General features: G+C 39.2%; 1 protein-coding gene across 7 annotated transcripts in view; it reads left to right on the forward strand.

Moving 5' to 3' along the window:
- The window catches only part of PATJ (PATJ crumbs cell polarity complex component), a 370,533-nt gene that overhangs the window by 42,011 nt on the left and 300,636 nt on the right, over positions 1 to 27,886 (forward strand). For 6 of the 7 annotated variants that reach the window (XM_059374941.1, XM_059374937.1, XM_059374938.1 and 3 more), the window contains exons 10-15: positions 308 to 399; positions 1,673 to 1,823; positions 6,062 to 6,208; positions 11,051 to 11,127; positions 13,586 to 13,642; positions 25,545 to 25,679. In XM_059374941.1, coding sequence (XP_059230924.1) covers positions 308 to 399; positions 1,673 to 1,823; positions 6,062 to 6,208; positions 11,051 to 11,127; positions 13,586 to 13,642; positions 25,545 to 25,679 — 659 coding nt within the window. The remainder of the gene's footprint in view (positions 1 to 307; positions 400 to 1,672; positions 1,824 to 6,061; positions 6,209 to 11,050; positions 11,128 to 13,585; positions 13,643 to 25,544; positions 25,680 to 27,886) is intronic. The other variant, XM_059374940.1, reaches the window with a different exon arrangement.

Genomic DNA, 27,886 nt, shown 5'->3' on the forward strand with positions numbered 1-27,886 from the left:
GGGACAGCCCAAGAGGATGAGACCGCCTGGGCTCTCTGAATTCCAGCTTACAGTAGAGTGCATTTCATCAAGCTTCCATTACTGATTATTTTTCCAGAAATAGTCATCAGTCACATCATTTCAAATTCGGGTCATTTGTGATGGTGACAGTTTGAAATAATCCATCAATTTCTCTGCTTGTGTTCAAAATAGTGTTTATCAAGCCTCACATCAGCCCCTGTAGCTAATTAACCTCTTGATATGAATTTGGCAATCAAGGTCTAATTAGAGCTTTCTTCCTTTTTCCATATGTTTTTGTGCATCTCAGGGGAGGCTTCTGGGATTTATGTGAAAAGTATAATACCTGGCAGTGCTGCTTACCACAACGGCCAAATTCAAGTGAATGACAAAATAGTTGCTGTAAGTACCTGCCCTTTGTTTTAGCATTGAATCAAGTTGGGGGGAAAGAAGTTATCTTTTTTTTTTTTTTTTAAGATTTTATTTATTTATTTATCAGAGAGAGAGAGAGAGAGCGAGCGCGCGCACAAGCAGACAGAATGGCAGGCAGAGGCAGAGAGAAAAGCAGGCTCCCCACTGAGCAGGGAGCCTGATGAAGGACTCTGATCCCAGGACCCTGGGATCATGACCCAGGCCAAAGGCAGTGGCCCAACCGACTGAGCCATCCAGGCATCCCGAAAAGAAGTTATCTTGATAGTAGTGTGTATGAGAGGAGAATGGCTTCATATAATCTCATAATTTTTTTTTTCAAATGGTGCAGCCATCTTTTAAAAAAAATTATTTATTTATTTATTTTTAGGTTTTCATTTATTTATTTGACAGAGAGATCACAAGTAGGCAGTAAGGCAGGGAGAGGAAGAGGGGGAAGCAGGCTCCCTGTTGAGCAGAGAGCCCAGTGTAGGGCTCAATCCTGGGACCCTGAGATCGTGGCTTGAGCCGAAGGCAGAGACTTAACCTACTCAGCCACCCAGGTATCCCTGATCTCATAATGTTTTAAAAAATTAAGTTCAGTGAAATCTCATTGATTTGGTTCGTAAGGTCCTAAATTTGTTTTTTTGTTTGCTTTTGTTTTTTACCGTGGGTGAAGAAAGGAGTCACTAATCATATTGGTGTGTGTGTGGGTGGGGGGGACAAACAAACACACACACACACACACACCCCAAGGTGTTCTAGCAGTCTCCTAAAAAAGACTTTCAGGCACCTCTGTATACTCAGTCATTTTATATACATTTTAGTAGGCTATTAACCAGTTCTTTTAATCTCTTCATGAAAGTAATTTTTCTACTAACAGTAAGTAATTTTAAGTACATACAGATTTGAGGTATTTTATATATTGGAGAATTTTGTAATTTCCTTTTGTCCATTCAGGCTGGTCTTTCTCCATTTAGTAGAAATTGGTTAAATTTTAAAGTTTATTTGAATAATATTTTTGAAACATAAACACACAACTACATAGACACATTTAATTTTGTGGTTTACATGGAAACAAATGTTTGTTGCTGTCATTTGATCTTTGTCCTTCAGATCCATCTAAGGAGGCATCTTTCATCACTCTTGGCTTAGGAAATATCTTGGGGTTTGCAGGGGATAGAGGCCCAGTTTTATTCTGCCTCACCAGAATTGAAAACAGCGGCTAACTTGAAACCTCTGTGTAATGTGTCTCTTAATGTTTTAGGTGGATGGTGTGGATATTCAGGGTTTTGCCAACCAGGATGTTGTTGAAGTATTACGGAATGCAGGCCAAGTGGTACATCTAACCCTAGTTCGAAGGGTTCAAAGGGAGGCGTCTTCATCTGCTTCTCCTCTTGAATGGCCTTCAGACCCAGGTAGCTTATGCCACTGTCCCTCTTCCCACCACCAAGTCTGGACTTGGAGGAATAGTTTACTTATGGAAGTTGTTCTGTGAGTCTGGGAAGGAATAACTGCCCATCTTTTGTAATGCAGTGATGGAGAAATGAATCAGCTCATTTGTGCACTGAAGAAGAGTTTTCCTTTGCTTATTATGAGGTGCCTGTCCAAATGTTAGAACACGAACCCTGACATGCATTAAGCTCTGTGAGCTGTTCTAAATGGAGATGGAAATCATTTTTCCAAAAAGCTTCTAAATTTCATTTATTATATTTGAATAATAAAGCTTTGGCACCTTTTGTTCTAGGGACTCTCATTTGTCTAATGCTTTGACATTTTGCACACTTCAGATTTCAAATGACTTCTAACAATATATTTGATTCTAATGTCTCCTGATTTACTCTTTGAAATACAGAGGGGGAAAATAAAACCTGGGTTTCTGTTAAGAAATTATTTGTGAAATATTTGTTATTTTGATTAAGGAATAGCAAGTTTCCAGTATAGAACAAATATATAATTGTATGCATGCCAGTTTTTTTAATTACCAAGTTATTAATAATGTATAGATCAAAAAAATTTGGCAGTCCTAAAACAAATTCAGTTTAAAATGAATGACTAGTTACAGAACTAGTGAATAAGAAATCATTCCATTAGAATTTGTCAGAAGAGGAATACATCCCCCCGCCGTCTCTTTTGAAGATATAATAAGCCTGGAAGCCTTGCTTTCAACCTGTATTGATTTATTTAAATTGGAACTTTTTAAGTTTTATGTGATAGTGGAAATTTTGCTGCTGAAAGACAAATGCCCTGTCAATTGCGTCGTATATATGAAATTAAAAATTGCCTAAATAGTACAAATTGTACAAATGCTATATTGACCTTAAAAGGTTTACATAAATATTTATATCAACGTAATGGTTTTTAATAGCTCTGATAGAGCCCTTGGCTTCAGACTACTGTATCAAATAAAGTATGTCATCTATGAGTTAGCAATTCTTTCCTGTGCATGCCTCCATTTTAAATTTATGTTGGGATAATTTTTGACTCTAAATTTGCACGTCTTCCTTCCGTGGTTGAGAGGTCCTTCTGTGGACTTTACTAGCACCCTTGAAGAGTGTTCTACTGTAGCATTTATCACACCTTGTAGCAATCACCTGCTTTAGGTGCAGCCACTGTACTGTAGGCGAATGGTGATGCCTGGGTTCCCTGCCCCACATAACAACATTTTTGCCCGTCTTCCAGAGCCAGCATTTGTCTGTTTTACGGAAGCAAACCGCACTTTTAGCTCTTGCACAATACCTTCCTCTACCATTCTAAAGTCTTTTTCTCCTCTACACTCCTACTGTTCTTATGTCTTGTATATCTTATTTGTGTACCAGTTTGTATACTACTTGTGGCATACAGTTATATCCTGTACTGCTCTGTTCTGTAAACTCTGGTATGTCACTATTTTTCCCAGGGACACTAGCAGCTTCTGGGCACATTACTTTGGCTAGAGCTAGACTGTGCTTTTTCTGTGTGTCAATGGATTAATGATCTAAGAAATTTTAGGTTTGGTTAAAAATGTCATGTTAAGATCATAGGAACTTAAAAAGGTGTTTTTTTTTTTTTACAGTATTTATTTATTTTTAAAGATTTATGTATTTGAGAGAAATTGTGTGGCAGAGCCCAAGCACCTAGTGGGGGGGAAGGGGAGGAGCAGAGAGAGAGAGAGAGGGAGAGAGGCAGATGCCCTGTTGAATGGGGAACTTGATCCCAGGACTCCAAGATCACAACTCCAGTGGAAATCAAAAGTTGGTCACTTACCTGGCTGGGCCACCCAAGTGTCCCAAGATCATAACTTTTAACTGGTTATATTTTTCAGCCTTTTATAGTTGACCCTTGAATAGCACAGGTTTGAACTGTGTAGGTCCACTCATACGTGGATTTTTGTCAAATACAGTACTGCACTGTATTTTCTGTAAATGTATTTTCTTTTCTTTTCTTTTTTTTTTTTTTTAAAGATTTTATTTATTTATTTGACAGAGAGAGATCACAATTAGGCAGAGGCAGGCAGAGAGAGAGAGAGGAGGAAGCAGGCTCCCTGCTGAGCAGAGAGCCCCATGTGGGACTCGATCCCAGGACCCTGAGGTCATGACCTGAGCCGAAGGCAGCGGCTTAACCCACTGAGCCACCCAGGTGCCCCTGTAAATGTATTTTCTTATGATTTTCTTAATAACATTTTCTTTTCTCTAGCTTTATTGTAAAAATACAGTATATAATACACATAATATAGAAATTATGTTAATTTACTACATAATCAGTAAGGCTTCTAGTCCACAGTACCCTATTAGTAGTTATATTTGGGGGGATTCAGAAGTTCTATGTGGGTTTTCAGTTGCATGGGGAGGGGAAGTACCCCTAGTCCCCCGATTGTTCATGGGTCAACGGTATTGTAAAAATTTTTAAGCATACAGAAAAATCGAAAAATAATAGATACAAACCCACCATTTATTTATTTATTTATTTATTAGATTTTATTTATTTATTTGAGAGAGAGACAGTGAGAGAGAGTATGAGTGAGGAGAAGGTCAGAGGGAGAAGCAGACTCCCCCATGGAACTGGGAGCCTGATGCGAAACTTGATCCCAGGACTCTGGGATCATGACCTGAGCCGAAGGCAGTCAGTCGTCCAACCAGCTGAGCCACCCAGGCGTCCCAAACCCACCATTTAGATTCAGCTGTTAATGTTTTGCCATATTTGTTTCATCTATTTCTCTTTTTCCTTAATCATTTAAGAGTGAGTAGTGGACATCATGGCACTTTAGTCCTACATACTTAAGTCTGTAGTTTCTAAAAATGAAAATATTATAATAATAATATCATTATCATACCAAAACAATTAATAGTAATTCCCTAATGTCAGATACTTAACACATTGCCCCCAAATGTCTTTTGCAGCTTCTTTTCCTACTTCCCCTCTCTGAAGGAATAACCTCACAAAAACCAAGATTCAGTCACACATTGGACTTGTTACCTGCATTAATCTAGAAGAATTCCCCACCCCTGCCTCTGTGGCACAGACTTTTGTAAAGGGATTTGTTCATTAGTCACTAGAATACTATATACTGAATTTAATTGTCCTTGTGGTGTAATTCAGCTTGTTCCTCTACCCACTACATGTCCTGTGAGAAGCTAGACATAAAGCCTTAGATCCAGTTTAAATATTTTTGGTAGGAATAATTTGTACATCATGGGTGGTCATTTAAAAATGACCTAAGGGATGCCTGGGTGGCTCAGTTGGTTAAGCAGCTGCCTTCGGCTCAGGTCATGATCCCAGCGTCCTGGGATCGAGTCCCACATCGGGCTCCTTGCTCAGCAGGGAGCCTGCTTCTCCCTCTGCCTCTGCCTGCCATTCTGTCTGCCTGTGCTCGCTCTCTCCCCCCCCCTCTCTCTGATAAATAAATAAAATCTTAAAAAAAAAAAAACGACCTAAAATGGGGAGCCTGGGTGGCTCAGTTGGTTAAGTGTCTACCTTCAGCTCAGGTCGTGATCCTGGGGTCGTGGGATCAAGTCCTGCATCCGGCTCCCAGCTCAGCAGAGAGCCTGTTTCTCCCTCTCTCGCTTTCCCTGCTTGTGTTCCCTTTCTTGCTGTCACCCTCTCTCTCTGTCAAATAAATAAATAAAAATCTTTTTTAAAAAATTGGAAAAAATAAAAATGACCTAAAATGACTCTTGTTCAACCTTTCTTGTGTTTAAGAGATATGTAATGACTTGCATGCTTGAGATTGAAAGCTTTACTTAGCTCAATTTAGCTAAGGGAGGAACTGCAAACAGGAGAATTCTCTCCAGTTCCCTTCCAATTCATAAAGTAACCTATGTAGAGTTACTATTATTTTTTTTAACTGATCATGATGTTGTGCCAAAGCCTAGGAGAGCCCAGAGCATGGAATGGGTTTATTTTGTCTCTCTTGCTCCTTACCAACCACAACCACAAGAGTGTAAGACCTCAGTGTTCTTTTTCTTTTCCAAGGCTTTGTGGAAAAGTATTTACTTTTGCTTTGTCAACAACTAGATCTTACCTTCCCATTGCCTGGTTCTTTATCCTTTTCAATAAAGGAATCATATATGTAATTTACCTAAGATGTTTGTAATGAGGTTGTGAACAGGACTGGAATAACCTCACTTAAATACACTCTTCAGCTGCTAGTAATTCAAGTTAGCAATTCTTATTTTAGGAACTGCTGTAGAGCCATCGGAAACACCAGCCCGCTACCTAACTGGAGCAGTGGAAACGGAAACTGATCTGGATGGTGGGGATGAGGAAACTGAAGAAAGAATGGATAATCTGAAAAATGACAACATGCAAGGCGTAGAAAAATTAGGTAGGCACAGAGCATTCAATTCCAAACAAAGTGACTTGACTTTCTCATCTGTTAACCGTTTTCTCTCTTTATAGTTAATTTAATGTGAGAAATTTTAGAAGCATTTTAAAATATGAAATAGGATATTCTTTTCTTTTTTTAAGATTTATTTATTTGAATAAGAGAGCGCATGGGCAGGGGTAGGGGCAGGGGGAAAGGAAGAAGCAGATTCCCCACTGAGCAGGGAGCAGACATGGGGCTCATCCCAGGATCAGGCAGATGCTTAACTGACTGAGCCACCTGAGTGTCCCCAAAATAAGATATTCTTTTTTTTTTTTTTTTTTTTTTTTAAAGATATTACTTATTTGACACAAGCACAGGGAGCATGAGGCAGAGGGAAAAGGAGGTTCCTCCACTGAGCAAGTGGAACTTGGAACTTGATCCCAGAACCCTGAGATCATGACCCAAACCGAAGGCAGAGGCTTTAACCCACTAAGCCACCCAGGCACCCCAAAATAGGATATATATTTTTTAAATATATATTTTTAAAGATTTTATTTATTTATTTGACAGACAGAGATCACAAGGAGGCAGAGAGGCAGGCAGAGAGTGAGAGAAGGAAGCAGGCTCCCCACTGAGCAGAGAGGCCGATGTGGGGCTTGATCCAAGGACTCTGGGACCGTGACCTGAGCCGAGGGCAGAGGCTTTAATCTACTGAGCCACCCAGGTGCCCCAATATAGGATATTCTTCTTTTTTTTTTTTAAAGATTTTATTTATTTATTTGACAGAGACAGATCACAAGTAGGCAGAGAGGTAGGCAGAAAGAGAGAGAGGAGGAAGCAGGCTCCCTGCTGAGCAGAGAGCCCCATGCGGGACTCGATCCCAGGACCCTGAGATCATGACCTGAGCCGAAGGCAGCGGCTTAACCCACTGAGCCACTCAGGTGCCCCCCAATATAGGATATTCTTAATATCAACATCTTAACACTTGTGGCGGTTGGGGACTAAGCATGTTATTGCTTAATCTTTGTTTAATTAATTTTGCATGCATTTTTATTATTATGTTTAACTATTTTTTAAATCTTGTCACCACTTTTAATTAGTGCATATGTGAACATGTATTATCATTGACATAGCTATAGATAGCTAGCTATCTGTATACATATAGCAGTATTTCCTTTTACCATAATAATTTATAACATATACATATTTACATGTTTTATCAAATTGTCAGGTTCCTGTATACTTATATTTTAATCTTCTTTTTAATTTATGTGCAGCTTTGTTCACTTTGTACTTTGATACTTGGCTACATAGTTGACTCTGTTCTGGAAACATTTGGAATAGCAGTCTCACCCAATTCTCTGCAAGAGGTGCTCTGGAAAGCCTTGACAGTTAAATGAAATGGGATACTTAACATCATCCTCTTCCAGGGAAGTTTTGGCTTTGATTGTCTTGTCTCAAGAAAGGATGACCTGAAGGGAGGAGTAACCCCTCACTCAAGTTAAAAAATTTCCTATAATTTGGAAATTTACCTTATTCTTTTTGACCCAAGTGGATTGTGGTTAGATCCTTGCTTTTTAAATTCAAGTGACCCCAGATACATTTTTATGGAACTGTTGTGTGAAAATAAAGTAGATTCTGAAGTTAGAAATATTTTCAGACACTTTATCTGCTCTTTTTGGATCAATCTCTGCATTTTTTTCTTCATGAATATGTATAATTTCATCTTGACAGTAAGACCAAGGTCGTTGAACTGCTAAGAAATTAGCTGTCTTTTTTGCTATAGGGGCAGAAAAACTTTCCCTTCTTCCCCTCTAGGTTCTTTGGTCTAATAATTAAATTGATATAAAACCGATTAATGGGAGAAAACAAATTTCCTAAGTATGGACGCCCCATAAAAATAGGAGATCCAAGGGGTGTCTGGGTGGCTCAGTGGGTTAATTCTCTGCCTTTGGCTCAGTCATGATCTCAGGGTCCTGGGATTGAGCCCCGCATGGGGCTCTCTGCTCAGTGGGGAGCCTGCTTCCTCTCTCTCTCCCTGCCTCTCTGCCTACTTGTGATCTTTCTCTGTCAAATAAATAAAAATTAAAATAAAAAAAAAATAGGAGATCCAAGAGTAAGTTGGGCAGTTGAGCCTCATATGCCATTCTAAATTAAGGAATGGCATGGAGGCCTGGGGCTTCAAAGATGAGGAGGGTAATTCACAGCATGGTAAGAAAAGCAAATGTTTGGTAATTAAAAGTTTGTTCTGCCATGCCAATAGGTCTTTCAGTTAAAAAAGTTCTCTCTGGTAATAGTTCTTTCTGGTATAGGCCTCCTATCTAAATTCTTCTGGATAGTTAGGGGAGGTCTCGATTGCCTTTAGTTCAAAATATTCTACACGCTAATATGGCATATTTTGGGGTGGCATATTCTGCTCCCCTTCATTGCCATTTGAATAATTGTTTCAGATCATCATACTATTCATTTTAAGTCACTTTGCGTAGCTCAGGATTTATTAGACTGTAAAAACAGTCTTTTCTCTGGTACTTAACTTTGTGCTATGCTTTAAAACTCATGACTATCTGTCACGAGTATCCATTGTACAAATGAAAGATGAAGTAGTTAAGTGAACTGTAGGTGAGATACCATTGTTTTATACACGTGTATGAAATGTCATCTTTAAATATCATGTTTTTAAGCTTACAATTCAACCAAATTAGCTTACCAGATTGCTAATTGCAAATTAGCTTACCAGATAAGAAACTGCTGCATGGGAGAAATTTAACAAAGATGGTAGAACTCATAACGTAATTTTTCTCTTTTTTTAAATTAACATTTAATGTATTATTTGCTTTGGGAGTACAGGTCTGTGAATCATCAGTCTTAACACAATTCACAGCACTTACCATAACACATATCCTCCCCAGTGTCCATCACCTAGCCACCCTACTCCCCACACACTCCCCCAGCAATCCTTAGTTTGTTTCCTGAGATTAAGAGACTCTTATGAAGGTACCTGGGTGGCTCAGTGGGTTAAGCCTCTGCCTTTGGCTCAGGTCATGACCTCAGGGTCCTGGAATCGAGCCCTGGAATCGGGCTCTTTGCTCAGTGGGGAGCCTGCTTTCCCTTCTCCCTCTGCCTGCCTCTCTGCCTACTTGTGACCTCTCTCTTTGTCAAATAAATAAATAAAATCTTAAAAAAAAAATAGTCTTTTATGATTTGTTCCCTTCCCTGGTCCCATCTTGTTTCATTTTTTTCCCCTTCCTGCCCCCCACAACCCCCTGCCCTGCCTCTCAAATTCATCATATCAGAGAGATCATATGATAATTGTCTTTCTCTGACTGATTTATTTTGCTCAGCACAATACCCTCCAGTTCCATCCACGTTGTCATAATGTAATTTCTTCCGGAAATTGTGCCTATCGTTGACAATAATAGGTAGGCACAAAGGTACAGAGCCCACATAAGTGATATTTTGCTTTTAATAAGATCTTTGATTAGTTATCCCCTACATGTAAACTAGCATATCCGTTGATAAAGTTATTTCATGGATATTCTTTTACGAATATCCTTGTTTTTGCATGGATAATATCTAGTGAGTTAAGCTCTTTGGTGTTTATTAGTCTTAGTCTCTGAATTCTGAGGTTAGCCTTTACTTGATGATTTGCATTATGTAATTAAGCATTATATGCATCCAAGATGAGCTGTCCATGCTGGGGACTGAAAGAGCTGATGTTGCAATTTATGTTTGATTTTAGACAGATGGTTATGTCAGCTGGAGTAAGTGTTCTGTGACTTGTTTAATCTTGTGACAAAATTAAAAGAGTTTTTCTTTAACTTACAGAAAAAAAGGTGAAGGTTTGTTTATTTTCTGCTACTGCTATGGATATAAGTTGAAATTGTATTTTAGTACTTCATCTTTTGCCCATTACGCGTTATTCAGACTAGCAACTGTATCCTGAGCTTCTGGCTAAGACCATGAAGGAGGATAGGCAGAGCACTTAAAATCTGTCTTAGTTCTGCAATGTTATCTTACGTATGTAAAAGCAATATTATACTCAAGAGTCACGAAGGAATAGTCAAGTAACTACATGAGACCAAAGTACACAGAGTTTCTAGTATGTTAAAGCTCTTGTATCTCCCTGGTTGAATTAAACCAGACATGGTTTTGTATCCACCCAGATAAGAAGTCTGATTGGATTGTGTTCAGATGCCCAGTTGATGGTAAAGATGTCTTGATAAGTTTTTACTTTTTCTGGGGGTGAGTGGAAGGTATTACTTTGAAGTGATTAACATTTAAATTAAATCCTTGTTTGTCTTAACATATTGTAAAGCAAAGCCAGATGTATTTTACTTGTAAACTTCAGGATGTTTACATATAAAGTGGGTATATTTCAAATTTCATTTCTTTCTTTTTTTTTTTTTTTAAAGATTTTATTTATTTATTTGAGAGAGAGACAGTGAGAGAGAGCATGAGCGAGGAGAAGGTCAGAGGGAGAAGCAGACTCCCCATGGAGCTGGGAGCCCGATGCGGGACTCGATCCTGGGACTCTGGGATCATGACCTGAGCCTAAGGCAGTCGTCCAACCAACTGAGCCACCCAGGCGTCCCTCAAATTTCATTTCTAACTCATCAGTTCGTCTTCCATTTGAAATCGTCCTTAACGAAAACCCCAACATAATTTGGTCACAACTAGCCTTAACATTTTACATTAGTCTTATAAGTCACCTCTGATTTATTTTACATGGTAGACCCAAGTTAATGCATTTTCCTTTATATTCATTTCCTTTTTACTTACTGGAACTGTGCTGTTATTGAGGAATTTAGTAGTTAAGTTTGGCTCATAGTAGCTTCATTTTTTTTTTTCTTTAAACTCCAGAAAAGGTCCCTGACTCTCCAGAAAATGAGCTGAAATCTAGATGGGAAAACCTGTTGGGCCCGGATTATGAAGTAATGGTATGTTAAAATATTGTAATAAAAAGCAATCATGTTTCATTGCATGTCAAGCTCCTAACATTGCAGCTTAAAGAAGTGGGAGAGCCCAAGGTTAGCCAGTTTGCCTTTATTTTAATTCCTGCCTTTATTCCCTTAGGGGATCAATTGATTTTTCCCCCCCTCTTTAAACATTTTAAGCTGTAAGAACAATTAAGGACTGCACACAAGTTTTAGTTATAATTAGCAGACACTCGGTTCATGTTGAAAACATTTAAGTCAACAGTAGGCAGAAAAATTTTAGAAGACTTGCCTTTAAATTTATAACCTATATCAGCTGCTTAAAATTGCTGGCATTTTTATGATTGCTTTTATGATCTGTTTGTTTTATTGTACACTGAAAGGGCTGTGGATATTAGTCCTATGTTTCACAAAGAATCTTACAGTTTTATGAGAAAAATGAAAGAATGATTATCAAATGTATTAGGGAGAACAGGAAGTAATTTAGGTTAGGTATAAGTTTATAGCACCAGTGGTCCATTAGACTTCCTTTCACCTGTTATTAGATTGCTCGAGTAAGGGATTGATTACACTCCCCACATGAATCCATGTGAAAGCAGAAAGCTGTGCTTGGAAAAGCATCTACAGTGTTCACTAAATGCATTAGTAATAAAAATTCTATTAAATTTCTATTGTCATTCATGTTGTCTCCCATATGTTTATCATTAGTGCTTGTTGGCTGGTTGGAGATTTTTTTCCCCCTTTTCTTGGTTCAGAACATGCAACCACTATGTATTGTCAGGAAATTTCCAGCATCATTAAGATGCGTTAAAACATTCCATACTCTATTCTTGCTAATTTCATACTTGCTTTTGGTCCTCATGAACTGCTGCTTCTTTACCTCATAGATTTTATTTATTTATTTATTTTTAAAGATTTTTTATTTATTTATGTGACAGAGAGAGATCACAAATAGGCAGAGAGGCAGGCAGAGAGAGTGCGAGGAGGAAGCAGGCTCCCCGCTGAGCAGAGAGCCCGATGCGGGACTCGATCTCAGGACCCTGAGATCATGACCTGAGCTGAAGGCTGCGGCTTAACCCACTGAGCCACCCAGGCGCCCTACCTCATAGATTTTAAATGCTGTTTTGTCATTAGGCTGTCACCTTAGCAAATAACTTTTTCTACTATTCGTAGTGGTTTGATATATAAAGCAGTTTGGTGTCCCAGTATATATATCCATGGGACAGTTTTGTGATGGGCTCTTTTTAGTTAAAATTTTATCCTCGTAACTACTCCAAATTTCATTTATCACACAGTGAGAGCATAACATAATGGCGAGAAAGAAGAGACAGAATTTGAGGTTGGGAATTTTTTTTTTTTTTAAGATTTTATTTCTTTATTTGTCAGAGAGAGAGCGAGCACAGGCAGACAGAGTGGCAGAGGGAGCTACAGAACAAGGAGCCTCTGCAGATTGTAGCAGGCTCCCTACAGAACAAGGAGCCCGATGTGGGACGCTGGGATCATGACCTGAGCTGAAGGCAGCTGCTTAATGAACTGAGCCACCCAGGCGTCCCTGAGGTTGGGAATTTAAAGTGACAACTTATTCATTAAGGGTTCTTCCTGTCTTGAGGGATGAGGAACACAAAGGTGAAACCAGGCAAGATAAATAAATGCATGCACGCCCTCGTGTACTCTGATGTTTCTGATTCCATTTTTCTTCTAGAATCTACTTATATGAAATGCAGTACTTCTAGAAGCTTTAGTTGGATCATTGTTTGACTTATCCCCTCCTTCCAGATACACCCTACTTTATTAATAACTTACAGATGCACATCATCAGTAAAGTATTTTGCTTGCTAGGAATTCACTTCTGTGGATCTCTACCACTGAGGCTTAGAACAATAGTTTTAGGCCAGGATTAAGAGCTTTAAGTATATTCTGTGAGCTGCTCACCAGGCCAGGTCTTTCTGTTTGTGTCCTTGCCAGCTATGTCTCCCAGGGAAATGATGGAGTTTGCTGTGGAAAGTCAGATGCTTCAGTTTTTCCAAACTCATCTCACTTTACTGACCTTGCAAACTTCATTTTAAGGCCTGAATTTAAAAGTGAAAATGATTATGCTTTTGGCTTTGCTAAAAGAATAAAATTTTTATGGACTCCTTACAACAGAGGATTATATTAAAACTTTAAGGGTCATGGATTTTTAAAAATAGCGTATGTGTTTTGCCCATTCCCTTCTGGTTCAACCAAGTAATTTAGGGGGAAAAGATTGCTCTAGAAAACGGTAACAACAAAAAAATTTTCTTTGACATTTTGCATTATGTGTTATACTTCCTGATTTCAGAAATATCAGAAAAAGATGAGAATGCAGATCAGATGGTGTTATCAATATATAGGGTTTACAGATCTTCTTTCAGAAAACCTAAGAAATGAGGTTATGCTTTTACAAATATTGGAGTTTTTTTTTTTTTCCTTGTAAATTTAGGTTGCTACTTTGGATACACAGATTGCAGATGATGCTGAATTACAGAAATATTCAAAGGTAAGTGTTATTTTTTTAAAAATGTTACCAGTTTTCTGTTGTTTGAAGAACTTTCTCTAAGTTCTCATCAAAGAAACCAAGTTTGTGCTGTGACCAGAAGTTTCCAGAATTTAGTCTTAGATGTTTCCTGAAATGTGGCAGGTTCTCACTGTTACGAAAGGTGATGGTTAGATATGCCTCGAAAGAACATGGGGTGCCACGTTCAGAAGCCAAAACCCCAGTTTTGATGGCTTTGCCCACCTTGCAGGTGGTACACAGAGTAACATTTTCCAGAATGTGTTAGCCCTGCAGACATTATCAGTAGGACTTTTAAAATGTTTCCTAAAAATCAAGACCACAAACACAGACCTTGCAAAATCTTGGTCCAGATGTCTAAAGACAGAAAAGTGCATTTTAAGTGGAATTTTTTCTTGAACTTAGAAACTTTTGTAGAGAGAGCTTTATTTCTAATGGCAGAATGCCAGGAGGTGGCGGTAACAGTTTCCCCCAGCATTTTTAGGTTTTTTCTCACTATAAATTAATTTTATAGTTCCTCCTCTGGATAATCAAAAAGCAGGGCAGTTGAAGGTCAGAGAAGGCTTCTTGTTGGCTTACTCAACCAATGATGAGAAAGTAAAGGTGTTCTCATTAGAATAGTTTCAGGATTTATACTGTAATCCCAAATGGGTCGATGAGCTAAGTCCAGCTTAAACTCTCCTGTCACATGCACTCTTCGAGAGGAGTTCTCTGTGTCCCATGTAGGTTTTGTAAGAAGTTATCTCTTGAGGTATTTCTGCCATTTCTTTATTTGTGTTGAATATTTCTCTTCCATAATTTTATATTATATGGGCAGTCATTTTATAGGTTTGAATTTTTAAGGCTGAGACTGTAGTGTTTCTTTCCACCTGTGCTACCCTGCATTTGGAGTCACTACCTGGCTGTACCTATGGGACCAGCCGACCAAGCTTTTCTCCGAATGGGCCATATAAAAGCATCATGGCATAATTTATGGTTAATTTTAAATTATTTACAAGCCATAACTTACAATTAATTTTAAGTTATTTATAAGTCATTAGAGCAGTCACTGATTACTAATTCCATCTAACTATGCTGGGAGGGATTTAAGAGGATAGTAACAAATATGAAAACGTCACCAAAGTTCAGTTGTTATTAACCACTGTAGTTAGTGCAGTTTACTGATTAAATGGACTTTGGGGTCAAACTGTCTGAGTTCAGATTCTGCCTTATCCATTCACTCGCTTGCAGAATTATCTAAACTGTTTCGGTTTTGTTGTCTGTTAAAGGGAGATATTAATAGGATACTACCTAGCTTATTGGTTTTATAGGGATTAAATACACTGAGCCTAGAAGAATTGCAGGTGCCTACTAGTATGTCCTATTATTTTTATCATTCGTAAAAATCAGTGATGCTGTCCCCTAAAACTGTTGTTTCATATACACTAAACTCTTAGATAATAGATGTTTTGTATTTATCTGTCTTGCAGTTTAGTAAATTTACTGTGCCTAATCTGCTGCTAAAGCCAAAGCCCATCTATTGAGTTCTTAATTTTAATTTTTGTTGTAGTGTTCTGTTCTAGAATTTCTGTTTTATTCCTTTTTAGGTTATGTTCTTTGGTGGAATTTATAATTTAAAAAATCTGTATTTGCCATCTTTTCCTGTATTTCTTGAACATATTAGTCATAGCTTAGAAGGACGTTAAGCAGTTAATTTCAGTATCTGGATCAACTTTATATGTGTTTCTTTTTTTTTTTTTTTAAAGATTTTGTTTATTTATTTGACAGAGAGAAATCACAAGTAGATGGAGAGGCAGGCAGAGAGAGAGAGAGGGAAGCAGGCTCCCTGCTGAGCAGAGAGCCCGATGCGGGACTCGATCCCAGGACCCTGAGATCATGACCTGAGCCAAAGGCAGCGGCTTAACCCACTGAGCCCCCCAGGCACCCTATATGTGTTTCTATTATTCGGTACTTTCTTTTGTTATTTGGTTGTCTCTTTCTTCATACCATAATGTAATTGACTGCCCGACCTTATGTAGGGCAACTTACAAAGGCTTCAGGTGATGTTATCTTTGTCCAGGGACTCATTCTTTTTTCTGATAAGGAGATTGTGTGTGTGTGTGTGTGTGTGTGAGAGAGAGAGAGAGAGAGAGAAAGGGAGAGAGAGATGGGGGTGGAGGGGTGGGAATGGGTGATTATCTCTGAGATGAGACAGAGGTACAGTTCTGGTAAGGTTTAGACTCTTTCTGGTTTGCCTTTGCTCCTAAGACCTAGCCTCTCAGGTGTTCCACATGAGTCAGGAATGTATACTGGTCCCCTCTTCTTGGTGGGATCTGAACGCCAATTCTGTTTCCTCAGTACTTTTGGGGCTGCTGAAGTCTTTGCTTTTCAGAGTTTTTCTGATTGGCTTTTAGCCTCCTTGCCCAAATAGCTTTAGAACTCAAGAGACCTTCTTGGGGGGAACATACCAGACTCAGCTTGTCATGCATTTCAGCTTTAGTTGTCTGTCCTCCCACGTTCCAACCCAGTGAGACCCTGTATCATCATATTCTGTAATAAGTAAAAAAAATAATAATCACACTTTCTGCATCTTAAGGAATGGCATTGTCTTTTTCTAGACAGATGTTCTGTCTCACCTTCATTTCCTAGTTCCTTATCACCAGTCTTACTAATTTCATTTCTTTACTGATCAACTTTTATGCAATATATTATATATATGTATACATACATATATATGTATATGTATATATACATACATATATAATATACATATATACATACATATATAATATGTATATTATGTACATATGTATATATGTATACACACATATATATAATATATACAAACACAAACGTGTGTGTACTTAGTAACTCTGGTACCAACACATGGAAAGGCTTTGAACTGTACAGACTTTCAGAACTACCTCATAGAAACTCATCTGTGCACTCAACTGTACATTCAGTCATTCATTACTCATTTTTTAAATACTTTTACATACTTTGTCTCCGGTCCTCTACTGGGTGCTGGGGTTTCAGAGGAGAGCAGAGGAAAAAAAGAAAAATCTCTGTCTTGTAGAACTTGTATTTTCATAAGGGGAGATAAAAAAAAAATAAGTGGGATACATTGTCATGCAGAATTTAAGGCAGGGCAGATAAAGAATTCAGGAAAGAGAGTGGATTTGTAATTTTAGATAGGTTGATCATGGAAAACCTTATTAAAAAAGTGACAACTGAGGAAGCATTTTAAGGAGTGAAATAAGCAGCCTAAATTTTCTTCTACAGAATATGAACAATAATACTTATGTTTGAAGATTAAGTACAAATATATATAATGTATGCTTTAATTAATATAGCCCCATGCTAATACGTAAGAATTGTTCAGTAAATGGTGATTTTGTTGCCCAGTTGTGTGCTTCATTTTTAGTCTCTAAACTTTTAAAGTCTCCTTTAAGAAAAAACTATTTTTTTTCAAATTTTTGTTTAAATTCTAGGTAACATATAGTGTAATATTGGTCTCAGGCATAGAATTTAGTGACTCATCACTTGCCTGTAATGCCCAGTGCTCATCATAAGTGCCCACCGTAATATCGATCACCCAGCTAGCATAACCCCCCACCCACCCTTCTTCCATCAACCTTCAGTTTGTTCTCTGTAGTTAAGGGTCTCTTATGGTTTCTTCCTTCCTTCTCTTTTTCCCCCCTTTACCATATGTTCATCTGTTTTGTTTCTTAAATTCCACATATGAGTGAAATCGTATGGTTTGTCTTTTCTGACTTACTTTGCTTAGGATAAGCTGCTTCCACATTGTTGCAAATGGCAACATTTTATTCTTTTCAGTGGCTGAATAATCCAGAGAGAGAGAGAGAGAGAGAGAGAGAGTGTGTGTGTGTGTGTGTGTGTCTGTGCACGCGCGCACGCATGCACGCACTCACGTGCTGTGATGGATATTCAAGCTTTTCCCGTACTTTGGCTATTGTTGATAATGTTGCTTTAAACATCAGGGTGCATGTGCCCCTTTGAATCAGTATTTTTGCATGGATACATTACTAGTAGTTCAATTGCTGGATTGTAGGGTAAGCTCTATTCACTTTTTGAGGAAGCTCAAAAACTCAGTATGTAAATGAGCCTGTATCCTAGCAGAACTTCACAGACGACAATACTGAAGTTTGTGCAGGTGCAGTGGCTCACCTCAAATTATACAGCTAGATAGCTGCAGGGGCAGGTTGCAGAACATGTTCACTCATCTCTGAAGTATTTATTGAAGTCCTGCTCTGTGCTAGACTCTGCTGCCAGTGGTGGGCAGCAACATGGAAGAGGTCTTTGCTCTCACAGAGCCTACACTCTGGGCTTGGGTAAGGGCATGATAGTAAACAAGTGAAAAATAATTTGATAAAATAGTTATAGATTCTTGGTTGTAGATCATTAATGATGTAAAAGTTTTAACAGGATGGTGACAGCAGAACGGGAGGAGGGAGCATTTTGGAGAGAGCCAGAGAAAACCTTTCTGAGCTCAGGCTTGAAAGATAAGGAAATGGGGAGCTGGGAGACTGGTGAGTGGCAGGCATAAAAGCTCTGTGAGAAGACAGGGCCAGCTTGTAGGGAGAGTGGAGGTTGTTTGATATAGTGTTAGGGTCCAACTAAGTGAAGACTAGAATGTTAAATAGGCTGGCGAGGAAGACCTGGAGCTGTAGGGCTTCCAGATCCGTGGTGGTAAGCCTGGGCTTCACTTGCCATGCCAGTAACACCAGTGGAAGGTTTAAGCAGAGCAGTGGCAAGATCTGAGGTCATGCTGTAGGTTTTTCTTTGGTCTCAGCAGGTTTCTGATGAGGAAAGCCATGTTTCATGGCCAGAGCTGCTGTTCCTAAGGGTCTAGCTGTCTTTGGATGGTCCCTCCAGTTTACTACCCCATTGCCACTACTCTGGAATGGATGATGATACAAGAAGCACCTTCATATATTACTGGCCAGTGTTCATAGATGAGGCTTTCTTGTGAGGTGGGCAGAGTTGTGGGGAAGGAGGGAGGCGAAAGCAATTTGCAGTGGCTTGAGCATTAGCTGCAGTGCTTCTAGGAAGCCGTTAATCATGACAGCAGAACGGTTTTCCCGCATCTGGGGAGACTTGCACATTTAGGGATGGCTTTCTTGGCAACTGTTTACTATTAAGATAATCACAGCACTGCGAGGGAGAAGCATTAGGCTCATTCCAGTGACCTTTCTGCTGGCCATCAGTTGTGATTCGGAGTGAGTGTTAGGAAGGTCCCCGCCGTGGGAAACGAAATATTACACATCCTGTTCTCTGGTTTTGACAAGACAGGCTGACAAATTTCATTTTATTTCCTTCCTGAATTATATTCTCTGAACCAAAGGACTTTCAAACGTGTGTTTCCCCCTCACTCAATGAGAGCAAATCTAACTTTTAAGGCAGTGGAATGTACCCGACCCTAGAGTGGCTGCAGGTGTTACACTCGGTTACTAGGATGGGTTCTTGGTCTCAAATACAGTGTCTCTTTTAATTGTCTCAGTGAGCCTATTGGTCAGCAGCTGTTTTCTTCTTTCCAGTCGTGGTATGTGGAAACTGAGCATCAGGCAGGTAAAGTGTCTTGTTCAAGATCAGATGCAGCAAGTAAAGTGGCAAAATGAGGAAACCCATCAAAGTTGTCTGGCTTCTACACCTATGCCATTCTTTTTTCTTCTGAATAAGTAACATGGACAAGATCTAAAATTAAAAAGTTATGGAAGTACATCCTGTAAAAAATAAGTTTCTCTTCCATCCCAGTTCCCTTATTCTCCTCCCCAGAGACAACTACTGCTGATGAATTCTCGGGTGTGTGATTTTACACTTTGCTGGTCTCTTGTTGAGTGGAGAGCAAAAGGCACAGAATCAAGTCACTGTAGTAACTGAGGTGCGTAGTTAGGGTACATGGCCTGTCAGAAACAGGAGCTTTTTCAAAATACACAGGTCTTTGGGTGCCTGAGTGGCTCAGTCAGCTAAGTGGCTGCCCTTACCTCGGGTCATGATCCAATGGTCCTGGGATGGGGCTCATCAGGCTTTCCTGCTCAGCGGGGAGTCTGCTCCTCCCCCTCCCTCTAGCCCTCACTCCTGCCCTTTTTCTTATTTGCTTACTCTCTAATGAATACATAATTTTTCTTCCCTAATGAATACATTAATTTTTTTTTAAATACACGTCTTATTTCGTTCTTCCGGGCAATATTCTAATTCTGTACTTTGTGGTGAGGTTCCTATAGGAAATTGTGATTCTTCCTTTGCCTCACTCCACTGAGAACTCTACTGTTCAAATATAACCAAAAGGCCTTATATTTGCTCAAGGAAGGAGGTGGTACTTCCTCAAGGAAGGTAAAGGAGGTTTCTTGGGAGGATGGCATTTGAAGTGTACCCTGAAGAATGGGTTCAGGGAAATAACTGGATATTCCAGGTGGAGGAAGTACCAAGAACAAAGGTAGAACAAGAGTCGTAAGTGCAGAGTGTTAGATCAAGTGTCAAAAGTTCAAATACCATGTGGACTAGGCAGGTAACATCAATGATATTTAAAATGATAATGCTAAACAACAACAAAAAAATGATAAATGCCAGTTGACTCTTGACCTTGGTTTTAGGCCACTAAAAAGAACTTTCATTGTATTTCTGTACAAAAGGGCATACAATGTGTGTTTTTTGAATATTCAGAATTAAAATTTTATATGGGCAAGAAGCTTTTGCTGTTTCACTTTGGTTTGTTTTTTAAAGATTTTATTTATTTGACAGAGATCACAAGTAGGTAGAGAGGCAGGCAGAGAGAGAGGAGGGGAAGCAGGCTCCCTGCTGAGTAGAGAGCCCGATGAGGGCTTGATCCCAGGACCCTGGGATCATGACCTGAGCCACAGGCAGAGGCTTTAACCCACTGAGCCACCCAGGCGCCCCTGTTTTCACTTTTTAAAAGTTGTAGCTAAATTCTTGGAAAGTTTGTAGTAATTCTTTCCCTCTAACTTTTTACACATAAATGGCATTTAACATCTTCAGTCTCTGTGTGTGTGTGTGTTTGTGTGTGTGTTATAAGAACTAATCATGGGGTTCTTTCTGTCCTATTTTGAGGTTAGCTTTTTTGGAAGCATCCTCCCCCATCCTACTGACATATCTATTCCTCTCCAGAAGGGTTTTTTCCCCGGAAGCAACATCATTTATATTCTCACTTGCACATTCTGGTATCTTGTTTTAGGATCCTAAAAGTAGAGCTTTTAGCAAAATGAATGAACTGCGGTTTGCTTCGTGACAGGTCTCTCCACTTGCAGGTTGAAGGGCTCTGGCTTGCCTTGGTCTCATTTGATCTTCATCATTTTAGCACTGACAGTAAGTCGCACAATGGTCATACTTCTCCTTAGATATATTTCCCTGTATCTTTTACTTGTCACATCGGGATCATGAAAACCCTGCTGCTGTTTCCTCTTTGCTCTTCAGCCGGGGCGTGGAGTTTCCCCAGGTCCACCTTGTTGCAGAGACCCGGCCCACACTTATTTCTTCTTTCGTCTACCCCTCTCTCGTTATTTTATTTTATTTATTTATTTTTGGTTAAAACCCTTTGCCCTTGACGGTGCCTGGGGCTGACGTTACGTCGCCACCAGTTATCCCTGAAGAAGGCACAATTAGTTTCACGTGCCCAAAGTCCTCCCACGAAGGAGCTGGTAACAGACGTGATGGGAGCAGTCTGGGGAGAAGTGTCGGATACATCTGTGAGACTTCTGTGAGTTGTGGACTGCAGAAGCATGGCTGGGGAGATTACCGCATGAATACCTATGGGGCAGACTATAAGCCTTTTGAGGACATCTGATACACATTTAAGAAATTTCCTCAGCGCCTGTCAGAGATGCTCAATAAATGTTTATCGAGCTCCCACCAACTAATATTCTTATCTTGCAAATTATGTATGAGGCTTTCGGGATTATTAAACTCTAGAGTAGGGCTTTTTTTGTTTCTTCTTAGTATCTGCATGTACGAATTTAAATTTCTAATTTAATTTAGACCTAATATGTAAGAGTGATTGGTTGCGATTAACAACACAATGCTAATGGGAATAATATTAAATGTTTGGCAGGTCAGAGTCCCCTGTACAGCTTCTTATTTACCAGCTGGGGCCTGTGGTTTGTAAAGATTTTTCTGCAAAACTTAAGACTGGAGATTAATTCTCTGTTCCTTTTCTATAGCAGCCAAGAAAGACTGGAATATAGAATCTTAGGGAAATTGGAGCTGTGAAATCTTGTGACCTAATTCTTTCCTAAAAAAATATTTATAATACATATGTGTATGTATATACATATAATATATGGTATAAATATATAAAATAATATTTAATATATAATGTATATAACTATACATAATTATGGAGAGGGCAAGAAAAAGAAAGGTGTTTCTCATTCGTAGGTTTTGGGAAACTTTAGTAAAATTTATTGGTGAAATATCTAAGAAATATAAGTCTTGGCATTTACCAACCATTTTGACTATGTATTCTGGCTATTATGAAGTCATTTTTGGTATTTATTAAAATGCTCTCTTGGCTCCCGGTTTATAAAAAAAAAAAAAAGAAAAAAAAAGAAAACCCTGCTGCTCATTAACTTTGTCAATTTAAATAGGACCCCTTGCAAAGCACATTGAATAAGCATCAGTAAAGCATGACATGGAATGTGTGTGAAGGCATCAATCACCTGTCTGTTGCACCCACTCCTGTCATTTTAGTACTTTCTGCTCTCTAAGAACTCAGAAAACGGAAGGGGTGGACAACTGAAAGAGACAGATGAAACGGTTGATTTGTTGAGTTGCTAAATGCAGCTGGGACAGGTAATTAAACAGTCCTGCTCCCGCAGAGGAGCCTGCAGCAATGTAACATGAAGTCTCGAAAACCAGCTGTACTCCGATTTGGATACAGAACTAATATTAGGTAGGCTTCTCGCAGATTGACAGATTTCGTAAACATCGTTTCTGGCTTATTTGTTCAGCGTGATTAAAGATGGAGCATGTGTGTCTTGTTCATGGTTTAAGTTTCTGGGGAGCATGTGCTGTTTATAGATATCTGGGAGCATCGCCTACGAGGATACAGGCCTGTATCTGGAAGGCAAAGGATTCCATGGGTGATCTTCTCCTGCTCCTCTCTGCTCCTCTTCTCTGCTCCAGCCCATTCCTCCTGTTGCTTGGATATGGTGGAGAATGGAGTCAGCTACATAAATAGGTCAGGATTAGGAAGAGGGGGCTGAATGGGGAAATTGAATCAGTTCCCTCCTTAATCCTTTTATTTTTTATGGGGGCATATTTCTATGTAAGTAGCAATAGTCTGTATGTACAGCAGTGTCCTTGTTTTAATTTTGGCACCTCTATGCAGAAATTGCTACCGCCATATTATTGGTTGCTCGAATAAAAATTTAGCAATTACCTTTCTCATTGACATTCTACAAGCAGCCCCCTCGCAGGCTTTTTGTAGGGCTGATATGGTCTTACTTTCAGTTTTACCACAAATGTCCCCATCTCTGGAAAATCTACCCTGCCCAACTTTTCAAAATGACCTTCACCAGTCATGTGTGGTATCTTGGCCCAGATTCATTTCTGCATAGCAGCTAGTAATAATTACAGCTAATAATTGTTTGGTTTTCACTTGTTTGTTGGTGAATTTTTTTGGTTGTTCTTAAAGATTGATTGATTGATTTGAGACAAAGATTGAAAGAGTGTGAGCTGGGGAAGAGGCAGAGGGAGAGAATCTCAGACTCCCTGCAGAGCAGAGAGTCATCTCAAACATGACCCTGAGATCTTGACTCGAGCTGAAATCAAGAGTCAGATGCTGGTGGCTCAGTGACAGATTTTGAATACTTTTGACATTTACTTTTAATATCATTTAATTGTAGTTGTACAGCATTTAATTTTTAGTGATGGCTACATTTAACAGCAAACTTGCAGAATTCCTGAAGATTGAGCAGTCTGTTCTTGCAAGCAGTCTTCATACGGGTGGACTCCCTGACCACTGACCACTGCCCCAGTGTTTGCCTCATAAACAGAGGAAGGGAGAGAGTCGGCAAACATGGGTGGGTTAGTTCTTATTACAGAAACATTTCTCTGAGAGTTGTTATTTAACCTTTTACTACTGAAGAAAGACTAAAAAAGAAAAAAACAAAACCCCCCCCACCATCAACATTAATAATAAGGGAACTGATATCTTCTGGTTTGATATGCATGGTTGGGTACAGTGACTCAGAAAGAGGATAGGGGACCGCAGTGATAAAGAAATCACAGAGAGGGAACAAGAGTAAAAACAATGTTAACCTTCCATTTAGAGCGCTAGAACATCTTATTGCCAGACGTGGTGGTGGAATCTGAAGAGGTTGGTGGTCAAGAGCACTTAACTTTCAGAAAGTTAGCCCAGAGCCAGAAATCCCTCATGCCTGTTTTAAGTCATTGAGGTCTTGGTGTGCTAGACTGCTTATCCTTCCCATTTGTCTGTATGTATACGGTGGGAAGGAAATGAGCCCAAGATGGTGCCTAAAGCCTATAGAACTCTGGGGACCCAGAGCAGATGACTAAGGGGAGGTGACAAGCTCAGAGATAAAGGGTCACAGGGAATAGGAAATATGAAGGAAAGAACTATATTGTGCATACATTGCCATGCTGTATAGGGTTTTCTCTTTATTTAATATATAGTTAGAGGTGGACCTGGTATTTTATTTTATTTATTTTTTTGAAGATTTTATTTATTTGACACAGAGATCACAAGTAGACAGAGAGGCAGGCAGAGAGAAGGGGGGAGGCAGGCTCCCTGCTGAGCAGAGAGCTTGATGCAGGGCTCAATCCCCGGACCCTGAGATCATGACCTGAGCCGAAGGCAGAGACTTAACCCACTGAGCCACCCAGGCGCCCCAAGGGTCTGGTATTTTAGATAAATAAATTATAGATATAGGACATATAAATCATAATTAGTAAGTACCATTTACCATATTTGGGTTTATATAGCCACAATGATAAATCATGAGCTCCATCTTTAAAAGTCAAGGGAGTAGAGTTTGGTGAGTGCATTTGTCCTTTACAGCCAACAACACCAAGTCTCATCTCTTTATTTTGACATGGGCTAGAGTTTCTTAACCCTTGACTTATAGCTGAGCCCATAGGAATCCTTCTAAGCCACCAACATCAATCCTAGGATGGAATAATGATTGCCTTCCTTATTACATAGCCACCCTCCCCCACCTGGAAATTGTTCTCACTTAAGTTGGTGAGATAGAAAAGGAGTTCTTGAGTGAGGGATCATTCTCACAGCTTAGTTAAAAAAAACTGTTTAATGAGTCCATGTTTAGTGCCTGGTACTATTGTAGGGTCTAAAGTTACAGAGAGAAGATAGAGACTTTGCATTTAAGCAGGGGGAACAATCAAGAAAATAGAAATTCTAGGCACAGTAGGTTATGAGCTGTGATGGAGATCTATCCATGGTGGCCTTGGACCCCAAACAGAGGGACATTAACTCAGATATCAGGAAGGACTTCCTGGAAGTAACATTGCCTCGGTATTAAGTGAGTGGAAATTAGGTAATAAAGAGGAACTCGAATGTTCTGGGAGATGGATAGCCCTGCAGAAAAATAAAACCTGGAATCCATACTGGGAACTATAAGAAGTTTGGAATACTTGATGCTTAGAATCGAGGCAGGACTTTGTACATCTGTGTGTCCATCCCTAAGGAATCTGAAAGGAAAAGAGGAGTGAGAGCAAGAAGACAAATTATTCATATTTTATTGGTGGCTAGTTTCCCCATTTTTGCCCTCTATTGGGATCTTGATGATCTGACTTAAGAGGTGGGATTTTCATGTCAAAATAATACTTGATGGAGGATTAACAGTTGGATATGTCCTTGTCAGATTTGATATTGTTGCTTTGTGTTTTGCTATAGCTGCTGCCCATTCACACTCTGAGGCTTGGCATGGAAGTAGATTCCTTTGATGGGCACCATTACATCTCTTCAGTTGCTCCAGGTGGTCCTGTTGATACACTGAACCTCCTGCAGCCAGAGGATGAACTTCTTGAGGTAAAATTTGTGAGAGATAAAAAAAAAAAAAAAAACACAGGACAGGAATTTCTGAGTTGTAGGAAAATGTATTTTTACCAGAAATTCACTGAATTACATTACCGCCAATGTAATGTGAACTACTTATATTGAAAAATACTTAGCGACTATCTTTTCAAGTGTATAACATAGTATTGTTAATGATAGTCCCCTACCCCTTGTTTGCAACATGTAGTCACATGGATCTACTTTAAGAGTAGATCTTAAATGTTCTTACCATACACATACACACACACACACACACACACACACACACACCACACAAAATGGTAACCATGTAGGGCAATGCCTGTGTTAACTAACTTCATTGTGAGAATATTTCACAGTATAGATGTAGTTCAAATCATCACATTATATACCTTAAACTTACACAATGTTGTGTGTCAATTTTATCTCAATAAAACTGGAGAAAATGAAATAAAATGAAGGTAGAGAAGAATACAGCCTATGTAATGATAAAAGAAAATAAATAATGGGTTTGAGTTCATTTTTCCTATCTTTTGGGACTCCTGAGGCTTTATTTTGCTTGCTTATTTAAGTGATTGAGAAAGGAGCTAATGTCCTGTTATAGTTTGATAACGTAATTAGGATTTTTTTAAGCAAAATTCTTTTTTAAGAGATGAATCCCTACCCCTTGTTTGCAACATGTAGTCACATTCACCTACAGGTTTTACGGTTATTTCTAATAAGAATTAGGCTAGCTGGGTGACCTCAGGCTTATGTATTATTGACTGGTATTCAGATTGTCTCCTTGGGACTCACATCCCAACATGGCAGCCTCTGTGGGCTCACTCAAGCTCCCCAGCCTGTCTTCAGCTAGAACAATTCTAGAGCACTTCTGCTTTGACATGACCTTCTTGAGATATTTTGTTAGAATGGACAGTCCCAGAGCTAACATAAACAAACACACAAACAACAATGAAGCTGCTAATTTTACAGACAGGAAAATAAGGTGCTGATTTTTCCTCAACGTTATATACTCCTAGCATGATGACTTTAGTTCATGTTTTCTACTTCCCGCTTCACTGTTTTTCCCAAATACACTACTTCCGAAGCCCCTCAAAAAAATAAATGTGGAGAATGGTCATACTTAAAGAAGGCTATGTAAAAGAGGGTTCTTTTTTTTTTTTTTTTTTTTAAGATTTTATTTATTTATTTGACAGACAGAGATTACAAGCAGGCAGAGAGGCAGGTAGAGAGAGAGGAGGAAGTAGGCTCCCTGCTGAGCAGAGAGCCCGATGTGGGACTCGATCCCAGGACCCTGAGATCACGACCTGAGCCAAAGGCAGCGGCTCAACCCACTGAGCCACCCAGGCGCCCCGTAAAAGAGGGTTCTGCTACCAGTTAGGAACCACAAGAAGCTCTAACTTGGGTTTAATAGACTCAACCTCATAGCCTTAGCCAAGGTTTGACTCCCATGGGCCTTGACTGTAGAGATGTCTTTCTAAAATTGATGTTTACTCAAAGTGAAATGACGAGGATAGCAAATAGGGTTGTTGTTGGGTGCAGCTGCATTTTTGAGCAGTGTCTGGCCACCTAGAGAACTATGTTGAAAATTCTAGGCTGACTTTTGAGGTCAGAGGGAAAGCTGCTATGACTGGTTGTTAAATTTTATCATAAGCATAAGAGGGCAAGATGTGGGAGTCCCGTTTTAATCTCTAGTAAGTGGCTTATTTTTAGAAGTGCTCAAGGAATCCTACTGGGATTCTTATTGTGGAATAATACCTTTAGGTTTTACTACATGACAGGCTTTTCTTTTGTTTTGGTTTTTGTTTATTATTTTGGTTTTGGTACTGAGATCATATCTTTCTCTTTTGATTGTCAGGGCACATTTGTAGCTTTATGGATATTACAGATAATAATCTGTAGATTGGAGACCATTTCTATAATGTGTAGTTTTTAGGTATTGAGAAAGGAGATATTTTTGTTTGGAGAGAAGTGGAATTAGTAAAAACCAATTTGATTCTCTCTTTTTTGTGTGTGAAAAATATACATAGATGGTACTGTGTACCTGAAACTGACATGGTCTATCCACTACCATTTTTTGTTGTTGTTAACTTTAGATATATATATATTTTTTTTGGACAAGACAGAGATCACAAGTAGGCTGAGAGGCAGGCAGAGAGAGAGGGAAGGAAGCAAGCTTCCCGCTGAGCAGAGAGCCCAAT

This window comes from Mustela nigripes, chromosome 14 (assembly GCF_022355385.1).
Source record: "Mustela nigripes isolate SB6536 chromosome 14, MUSNIG.SB6536, whole genome shotgun sequence".
NCBI lineage: Eukaryota > Metazoa > Chordata > Mammalia > Carnivora > Mustelidae > Mustela > Mustela nigripes.